Source organism: Acomys russatus, chromosome 16 (assembly GCF_903995435.1).
Source record: "Acomys russatus chromosome 16, mAcoRus1.1, whole genome shotgun sequence".
NCBI classification, from domain to species: Eukaryota; Metazoa; Chordata; class Mammalia; order Rodentia; family Muridae; genus Acomys; species Acomys russatus.
In genome coordinates, this window is record NC_067152.1 from 30,932,319 (window position 1) to 30,943,069 (window position 10,751).

General features: G+C 39.6%; 1 protein-coding gene across 1 annotated transcript in view; it reads left to right on the forward strand.

The window, feature by feature from the left end:
* The window catches only part of Efcab13 (EF-hand calcium binding domain 13), a 72,144-nt gene extending 61,848 nt beyond the window's left edge, over positions 1–10,296 (forward strand). Inside the window, exons 22-25 of the mRNA XM_051159277.1 lie at positions 3,506–3,577; positions 5,178–5,321; positions 9,601–9,672; positions 10,280–10,296. Of these exons, the coding sequence (XP_051015234.1) occupies positions 3,506–3,577; positions 5,178–5,321; positions 9,601–9,672; positions 10,280–10,296 (305 nt within the window). The remainder of the gene's footprint in view (positions 1–3,505; positions 3,578–5,177; positions 5,322–9,600; positions 9,673–10,279) is intronic.
* The last annotated feature ends 455 nt before the right edge of the window (positions 10,297–10,751 follow it).

Sequence of the window (10,751 nt, forward strand, 5' to 3'; positions counted from 1 at the left end):
CACACTATTTATTTATTGATTTTATTTTTGATTTAATATAGATTATTTTTTAAATCTGGATCAATTTTTTATCTGATTTGGTGATTTAGGTCTCATATTTTTTCGGTCTCCTTATTTATACTAAGAGGACATATCTTCCAGTGTTATTTTTTGAGGTTTATTTTTACTTAGGGGTATGTGTGTATGTCTATGTGAATGTATGCTATATGTGTGGGTTATCTGAGGAAGCTGGGAGAGGGCATTAGACCTTGTGGAGCTGGAGTTAAGGAGGCTGTTAGCTGTTGGACATGGGTGCTGGACACTAAAGTTGGACCTTTGATTTTGCCTTATCCTAATGACATAAGTTTAGTTTCCAAACCAACATAAGATTCAGAGTGGACATCCAGGTCCTCAGAGGAAGTTCCTTTCCACTTTTTGTCAGATTCGGTGCTTTAGGCCATCTTTATACTGAGAGAGTGAACATATACCTTCCTTTTTATTTTAAGGATCTTAAAAAATTTTTATATATGTCTATGTATGTGTATCTGTGTGAGTGTGTACCATGAGTGTGCAGGTACCAGATGAGGCCAGAAGAGGGCGTCAGAGCCTTTGGAGCTGCAGTCAAGGTGGTTGTAAACTACTGGGCATGGGTGCTGGGAATGAACTTGGGCCCCTTGGAGGAGCAGGAAGCATCCTTACTTCTGAGACTTCCTCAAACCCCTAAATGTCTTGCTTTTACTGGCTGAAAGACACTATTTATACATCTCAGTTTGCTTGGTATACACTCTAACTCCCATTTTAGCATAGAGTCGGGTCTTTGTATGAGTCTGCACGAATATTTAGATAAACTACCTAGTCATCTCTTGGTCTTAATTTTATCTCCATGATGACTGTAGTGTTGCTATTCACTGCTAACCAATCTATATCATAGTTCCTGGTTAACCTTTCTTATTTCCTTCAAGACCTTGTACATTTTATGTCATCTACTGGGATTATATTGGGATGGTTTCTGTGTTACCCACATTGTGGTTTCATTATCCTTTAGACTCTTTCAGGATTTTTGGGACTCTGTATCAGTGTGTGTATACACTTAGAGTGAACACTGCCACCCATCAGTGTGTGTATACACTTAGAGTGAACACTGCCACCCATCAGTGTGTGTATACACTTAGAGTGAACACTGCCACCCATCAGTGTGTCTATACACTTAGAGTGAACACTGCCACCCATCAGTGTGTGTATACACTTAGAGTGAACGTTGCCGCCCATCAGTGTGTGTGTACACTTAGAGTGAACGCTGCCGCCCGCCATCAGTGTGTGTATACACTTAGAATGAACGCTGCCACTCATCAGTGTGTGTATTCACTTAGAGTGAACGCTGCCACTCATCAGTGTGTGTATACACTTAGAGTGAACGCTGCCACTCATCAGTGTGTGTATACACTTAGAGTGAACACTGCCACTCATCAGTGTGTGTATACACTTAGAGTGAACGCTGCCACTCATCAGTGTGTGTATACACTTAGAGTGAACATTGCCACTCATCAGTGTGTGTATACACTTAGAGTGAACGCTGCCACTCATCAGTGTGTGTATACACTTAGAGTGAACGCTGCCACTCATCAGTGTGTGTATACACTTAGAGTGAACGCTGCCACTCATCAGTGTGTGTATACACTTAGAGTGAACGCTGCCACTCATCAGTGTGTGTATACACTTAGAGTGAACGCTGCCACTCATCAGTGTGTGTATACACTTAGAGTGAATGCTGCCACCCATCAGTGTGTGTATACACTTAGAGTGAACGCTGCCACCCATCAGTGTGTGTATACACTTAGAGTGAACGTTGCCACCCATCAGTGTGTGTATACACTTAGAGTGAACGCTGCCACTCATCAGTGTGTGTATACACTTAGAGTGAACATTGCCACTCATCAGTGTGTGTATACACTTAGAGTGAACGTTGCTACTCATCAGTGTGTGTATACACTTAGAGTGAACGTTGCCACTCATCAGTGTGTGTATGCACTTAGAGTGAACACTGCCACCCATCAGTGTGTGTATACACTTAGAGTGAACGCTGCCACTCATCAGTGTGTGTATACACTTAGAGTGAACATTGCCACTCATCAGTGTGTGTATACACTTAGAGTGAACGCTGCCACTCATCAGTGTGTGTATACACTTAGAGTGAACACTGCCACCCATCAGTGTGTGTATTCACTTAGAGTGAACGTTGCCACTCATCAGTGTGTGTATGCACTTAGAGTGAACACTGCCACTCATCAGTGTGTGTATACACTTAGAGTTAACACTGCCACCCATCAGTGTGTGTATACACTTAGAGTGAACGTTGCCACTCATCAGTGTGTGTATACACTTAGAGTGAACACTGCCACCCATCAGTGTGTGTATACACTTAGAGTGAACACTGCCACCCATCAGTGTGTCTATACACTTAGAGTGAACACTGCCACCCATCAGTGTGTCTATACACTTAGAGTGAACACTGCCACCCATCAGTGTGTCTATACACTTAGAGTGAACACTGCCACCCATCAGTGTGTGTATACACTTAGAGGGAACGTTGCCGCCCATCATTGTGTATGTACACTTAGAGTGAACGCTGCCACCCATCAGTGTGTGTATACACTTAGAGTGAACGCTGCCACTCATCAGTGTGTGTATACACTTAGAGTGAACGCTGCCACTCATCAGTGTGTGTATACACTTAGAGTGAACGCTGCCACCCATCAGTGTGTGTATACACTTAGAGTGAACGCTGCCACCCATCAGTGTGTGTATACACTTAGAGTGAATGTTGCCACTCATCAGTGTGTGTATACACTTAGAGTGAACACTGCCACCCATCAGTGTGTGTATACACTTACAGTGAACACTGCCACTCATCAGTGTGTGTATACACTTAAGTGAACACTGCCACCCATCAGTGTGTGTATACACTTAGAGTGAACACTGCCGCTCATCAGTGTGTGTATACACTTACAGTGAACACTGCCACTCATCAGTGTGTGTATACACTTAGAGTGAACACTGCCGCTCATCAGTGTGTGTATACACTTAGAGTTAACATTGCCGCTCATCAGTGTGTGTATACACTTAGAGTGAACGCTGCCACTCATCAGTGTGTGTATATACCTGTAATGAACATTGCTGCTCCTGAGTCTGTTAAAATAACAGCCTCTAGAAGTTCCCGGTTTTGTCATTTAAACAAGTTAACTTTTCTTTGTTTTCATCTTTTAATAATAGGCATATTAATGATACAAAGACACAATTTTGTGAATATTAAAGTAACTAATACATTTATATATATATAACTAAATGTCATTTAATATTAACTGAATGAATGATAAAAGTGTTATAAATTCTATTGAAATAGTTTCTGTAATTTGAGAAAAGTAAACAAAAATAAGTTTTATATAATTATTATGAATCAGAATCTTAATTTCATGTGCTGATTAATACCAGGTTTTTAATGATGATGTTTTTGATTTTGACCTTCCAGATAACACGGAGGTGAACTTAAAAGATTTCTTAATGGAAATTAAAAATACTCCAAGTTTTAAAGATTCTGTAGGTACGTGAATGCTTCTATTTCAAGAAAGTGACTAGAAAATTGCTTTACAATCTATGGAAATTTACATTAGATATGTATTTCTAAAGACTAAGGTACTTATGTACCTGTGAGTGTGTGTGTGTGTGTGTGTGCACGCGCACACATATGTGCACGAGCATGGCCATGTGTCTGTCCATGGAGGTTAGAAATATTGGATCCCCGGAGCTGGAATTACAGGTGGTTGTGAGTCCCTCACCATGTGTAATGGACCCTGAACTTGGGTCCTCTGCTACAGCAGTACACACTCAACCACTGAGCCATGTCTCTAGCTCCTAGATGTGTATTTTTAATTGATATGCAATTTGTAAACAGAAACATTGCCCTTTGAAATACATAATTTATTGGTTTTTAATCTTCAAGTTAAAGATTATTAAAATAACCTGCCTCATCCTTCCCTGTACTGGAACTACAAGTGTTCACTACCATGTTCAACTCATCTTGTTTTATAAGCTTGTGTATTTCCTTACAGATCTCTTATTTTTTCCAGGTCTATGCCTGCTATCAGCTAGCTCTTGCCTCAGGACTTATTTTTAGTTTGATTCTGTGGCTAACTTGTTGACAGAATCTGTATTTTTCCTTGCTGTGATTTATCCTATATTTTGCTAATGTCAACTAATGAGATGCGAAGAAAGGAAGCATGAGGCTTAGGAGCTTTAAGTCTTTGAGTGCTTGTCAATATATGCCTTTTACCTTTACCCTCCTTGGCTCTCTGTCTGGTGTATTGATGACCTTTCTTTCTTTCTTTCTTTTTAAGTTTACAATTTGATGACCTTTCTTAATGGTGTGACAAAATGCCAGACAAAGACAGCCCAAGGAAAGGGCCTATTTTGGTTTACAGTAGTCCAAGGGCACAGCCTATCACAGTGGGGAGGCATGGTGGCAGGAGTGTGTGGCAGCGGGTCACATTGCATTTGCGGCCAAGAAGCAGAGAGAGAGAGAGAGAGAGATGGATGCTGGAGCCCAGCTTGCCTTCTCCTTCACACTCACTTCTAGACCCCAGCCCATGGGATGGTGGGACCCATGCCCAGGTGGGGTCTTTCCTTTCCAGCTGAGATCTTCCCAGAACCACCCCCCACCCATCCTTGGATAGACCTACACAGACTGATTGTAACCTTAAGATACATAATGCTGTGTAGTGTTGCTTTAAAGGTTATCTGCAATGCTTCATAGTGGGCTCAGAGGCCACATGTGAAGGATTAAATGGCCCCGGGAATAGCGTGAGTACCCAATGCATCTACTTGAAAAAGTACAGTAGTTAAAAGCTTTGGCTTTGGAGTGTGTTGCCTGAGCTTGAGCTTGAGTTCTCACCATGTATTACCAACGTACTCTTCTGTAAGTCACTTAATCCTTCTAGCCTCAGTTTCTTCATCTGAAAAATGGGGACAATGATGATCACTTCAAAGATCATTGTGAGATTAAATAGGTAAAGTGAAAGTGCTTAGAGCAGTGTCTCGCACTAAGGTTTCATATACAGCTCCGCTATTCTATGCAACCTGAGTCAAGTGGTGGGTGGTGCCCGGTGTCCGCTGTTGAAATGGTTTCTCTCGTTGTCTTTCTGCAGTCACACAGCTACTCGTAACCACTCCCCAAGTCCTCAAGGATGATCTGCTTGATGTCTCTGACTTCAAGAAGCTACTGCTGAACGATGACCTGCGTTCCGCTGAAGCCATGCTGAGCGAAGTGTTGAAAGCTATTCCTGAGCGTGGTCTGTATGCTCTCCTTCTGTATTGCTGAAATGGGCCATTCCCTGCAGGTGGAGGAGATGTGTGGGTGGAGCACATGGGATGCAGGGTCACAGTGGGATGGCTGGCCACACTACCCTACTGGTAGACCAAGGCGGAGCATCATGGAGCTAAATAAAGCAGGGACTCCAGGGTCCATCTCTTCCCTGGGGGAAGCCAAGATGGAGCATAATGGAGTGAGATTATCCTGTGAGCTGCCTGTCACGGGCTGTGATAACCAGAATTCTATCGGTAGAGCACACTAGTTTCCTGGAGCACCAAGCCCGGTGCTGCAGTTCGCAGAGGATGGGAGATGCTGCATGCTGCAGCGGCTCAGAGAACCAGATGTTTACTAATGTGCATGGTAGTGTCATTATTTTAATGACAGATATAGCTGAATGTTGTCTTATTAAGGTCTTAAAGTGATTTGGAGAATGTCCTCCCTACTTTCTTCCTCAAATATTTAGTAGAGCTAACAAATGAAGACATGTACTGAGAGGTCTTTTTACATTTTATTTTAAGAGTATGTGTGTGCATGCTCTGTGTGTGTGCACACATGGGGGTGGTGGTGACTGTAGAGCCCAGGAGGTGTCAGCTTACCAGGGATGGAGTCACAAGCTGCTGTGTGTTGCCTGACGTTGGGTGCTGGGAATCCAGCTCTGGTCCTCTGAGGGAGTGAGCTGCCATTCTCAAGCCCTGAGCCATCTCTTCAGGCCCAGCACCGAGAGTTTGATGTGGAGTGGCTTTAGATGATAAAGACATTCACTTTTCTTAATTTTGAGAAACTCTTTTTTATAAGAATCTACACATTTATCTTCATTTTTAATTGTGTTGAATAAAATTATTGCTAATATCTGCTTATCTTTTGGTTGTCTGCCAGGCTATAATATCTTTATTTTCATTCCCAGTGTTCTGGAGTGGAACTTAAAAATATCCTCTATTGGTCTCTGCAGAGTTTTCAATATTATTTTTCTTTTGAAAAAATATCAGGCTTTATCTTGATTGATTCATCTCTTAAATTCCTGTTCTTTTTTCTATTTCTGGTTTTCTTTATTTGATGATATTTTTATGAATATTTAGCTTAGTAACTTAAAGGAGTTAAAACTTTTATAATATATGTCCTAGAAGATCTCTCCTCATGTATTGATTTAAATATAGTCCGAAGTTTTGATATGTAGGGTTTCCATTGTTGTTCAATTTTAAATGTTTTAAAATTTCTTTTTTAATATAAAATTTTATTTATTTATTATTATGGATACACTGCTCTGCCTGCATGTACACCTGCAGGCCAGAAGAGGACATTAGATCACATAATAGATAGTTGTGAGCCTCCGTGTGGTTGCTGGGAATTGAACTTAGGACCTACAGAAGAGCAGTCAGTGCTCTTAAGCACTGAGATATCTCTCTAGTCCATTGAAAATTTTCTTTTGTCTCTCTTTTGCCCCTTCGGTTTAGAAGTATATCTTAAAAAAAAAGAAGTATATTTCTTAATTTCCAAAAATTTGATGATTTTGTAGTTGTCATATAAATGTATATGTATACATATGACACACATATGACACACATATGACACACATATGACACACACATATATCATCTATAAACAAAAATTATATTAAAATTTTTTCTGTAGGAAAAATTTATTCTTCCCTCCATTGAGTGACTGCTAATACCATTGAATTAATATTTAGCTAACTTGTATTTCATGATATTGCTAATATATTTAGGCTTAAATACATCATTTTACTAAGCAGATACTTTCTATTCCAGCTACTTCTTATTCTCCTTTTTTTGTCTTATTTTTTGCTTGTTTATTTACAAATATTGCAGTTATCTTTTCTGTTACCTAGGGAATTTTACTTTCTTTATAATGAAATGCATTCCATTATTTTTCTCTGTGTTATAATAATAATTCAGTTACTTTTGCCATTTTTCTCATGGTACAAGGATATTTTAACTTTATTCTCAATTTATGCACTATTTTTTGTTAATCAAATTTTCAATTAAGAAATTAACAATTATTTTGAAAATTTATTTAAGTTTACTCATGTATTTACTCTTTTATGTATCTCTAATTTTTTGTTAGGTTAGGATTTAGTACTTCCTTTAATTAGGAATTGGCAAGTGTCTGGCTCACGGTGTCTTTATTTTTACCCATATAAATGAGGAGTATACTATTTTCTATAGTAATAAAATTCTAGATTTTAAGTTATCTTTTTTCAGTACTTTTTCCTTGTATGTATGTGCATATGTGCATATGTGCATATCTGTGTGCACCTTGCTTTTGAGACTGGGATCAGTCACTGGCCTGGAACTCAGTGATGTGTCTAATGGTTGGCCAGTGAGTCTCAGGAATCAGTCTGTCGTAACCTCTCCAGCACTGGGATTCCAAATGCACACCAGTGGGAGTGACCTCTTTATGTGAGTTCTGGGAATCGAACTCAGGTTTTTGTGCTTGCAAGGCAAGCATTTTCCCAACGGAGTTGTCCGCCCAGGTCTTACATTTTGTTTTGCTTTCTTTTCATAGTAACTTGATATAAATGCTAGGTCCTCTTTTCTGCTCATTATTGTCTGTACTGGGCTTTTCTGGCCCAGTTTTAGCAGATGGTCTCATGGAAGAATGGATAATGTTGAGTGGTGTATTTTGAACAAAGATCCCATCTTCAGTTCCTATAGCATACTGCAGGCTAAACAGCATTTTTTTTTTTTTTTTTTGAGAGATGAATCTTTCTTCTGGCATTTGCTACTATTTGGTAGGGTCTTCATTTTTAATTGAGTTCTGCTCCCCCCACTCCATGTGACACTATTCTCTTCCAGAGTTTGTCTTCTAACCCAAAGGCAGTGCCGTTTCTAGACCGTCATCATTGGTTCCCGGTGGTTTAAACCCAAGGCCTCATGTTTCAGCTCTCCAGAGATGAGGGGTCTGATCCTTCAGATCTTGGACCTAGTTCTAGCTGTTCCCTTCTCAGCATGGGACTCTCTTCTTCTGGATAGGTTCCGGTGGGTTCTCTGCCTTGTAAGGACCCTTCTCTTTCGTCATGTTCAGAGGTTACATCTGATGTTTCACTTTGACATGGGATTTCGGGTGGACTGCCCTGAGATTTTCATCTCCCCAATTACATGCAAATAAAATGTGTGAGTTCTACATCTTCGATATGCTTTAGGCATAGACTATAGGGTCTGTCCTTTACGTTGTATGGGACTTAGGAGATCATGTAGCGAGATTAAATTTAGGCAGTTTATTATGGACTTGGTTAGGGTTTCCATCACTGTGATGAGACACCACAACCAACAGCAACTCTTACAAAGGGGCTGGCTTACAGTCCAGAGGTGTAGTCCAGTATCTTCATGGCAGGAAGCATGGCAGTATGCAGGCAGACATGGTGGAAAGAAACTGAGAGTTCCACATCTGGATCTGCAAGCAACAGGAAGTCCACTCACTTTAGTTTCTGAGACCTCAAAGCCCACTCCCCTAGTGACACACTTCTTCCAACAAGGCCACATCTAATAATGTTACTCCTTATGGGCCTGTGGGGCCATTTTTATTCAAACTACCACAATTATTATCATAAGCAGATTTTTTTTTCTTTAAAAATTGTCTCCCCGTGTTGATTGCCCTATAGGACTTCTCTGGGTAGTTTTGTCCCTAACCGCAACCTTCCTTGAAAATTTAATCCCATAGATATACTACATGTCTGCTTGTGTACTGTGATGACAGACCATTATAGTTTTTAAGATTTTTTTTCTATCCTCTAAAAGCCAATTTTATTCCTTGACAGTTATTGCCCTTAATGAATGTATATTTAGTAAAAGCACCACACTTCTTTGTGTGCCACTGAATCCTGTTCACTAGTATTTTACTTAAACTCTAGCATACCTATATAACTAATGTTGGCGATCGCCTCTCCTCCTTGTCCCATAGCAGTATCCGTACTCCACAGTTTTGCAAGTTAGTAGAGCTACTTAAAAGTTTTATTTACTGAAGTGACCAGATATTCTTTTTACTAGAAAGAATTCTCTTGTCAAGTTGTGGAAAGTAAATGAAAAAAAAAAAAAGATTTATGTCATAGTTTTAAAAAATGATGCTATTTTAATCGCATATATTATCATTAGTATGATAAAATCAATAAACATTTGGAAAGAAATATAATTACATAGTTCTGACGTAAGAGACGAGAGAAGAACAAGTCTTGAGTATTATCTTCAATTTTAATGTATTTAGAAACATTATTTTCTTCAGCTAAATCTTCTCTTGCATTACAGAAGAAGGCAAAGTTCCTATTGAAGATTTTGTGGCCAAGTTCTTGGATACTTTGACAATTCTAAACTCTGAAGGTGAGTTTTGCTTAGAATGTATTTGATGCCCATGTTTGGGAAGGTAGACACTGGCTTCCAGAGTGAACACTGTAGACCTGGATAAAGCACAAGTAGATGCAATGCGAGACAAAATAGCACAAGGAAGATATATGTAATCTTTTTTTGAATTGTGAATCAAACATTGCTAAATGTGATGTAAACCTAAAATTGCGGATAGTTTTGTTGATGGTTATAGGAAAATTTCCAATTATGCTATCCTCTGAGATTATTCAGTATTCATATTTGACTTCTGAAATGATTAGAAAATTAGGAATAGGCAGAAAATAATTTTTAAATCGTTAGACAAATCTAGTGGATTAGACTTTCAAGAGTGTTGTTTATGTTATCAACCACTGTGTACTATGTTTTTCACAAACTCACATTATCAAAGTCTAGTATGTCAACTCTGTTAACAGTGTAGTTCCATGTAACTGCTACCATGAACAACACATGAGTGCATCGCCCATAAAAGTTCCGTTGTGCTGTTTTAGCCCTCGGTGTGCAGGCACCACTGCTGCTTTGCTCTGTGGTAAACTTCCAGAACGTACTCTTGTCTAACTATAACTGTCTGCCTTTTGACCAACAGCCTGCCCTTCCTCCTGACACCCATCACCTTACCCTGCTTCTACGACAGTGTTTTTAGATTCTGCACAGGTGGTGTCATCCAGTAATTGTCCTTGTGGGCCTGACATTTCAGAAAGTAAAGTGTCCCCTAAGCTCATCCATATTGTTGCAAATGACAAAATTCCTGATTTTTTGAGGCCAAAAGTCTTCCATAATTACTTTGCTTTTGAGACAGGGTCTTGCCATAGTCCAGGCTGGCCTGGTACACATTATGTAGCTCAGTCTGTCCTTGAACTCTAGGCAGCCCCCCTGCTTCAGTAGGGATGGAGATGCACACCTATAATCCCAGCATCACCACACCTGCAGTTTTCATTATGTTTAATCACATTTTTTACTGTCTGTTTCCTAAGATGTACCAAAACCCGTCGAACAAAAATTCTAAAATATCCCTAAAACCCACAAAATTATATTTTACTTGGAAAAAATGGAAAAAA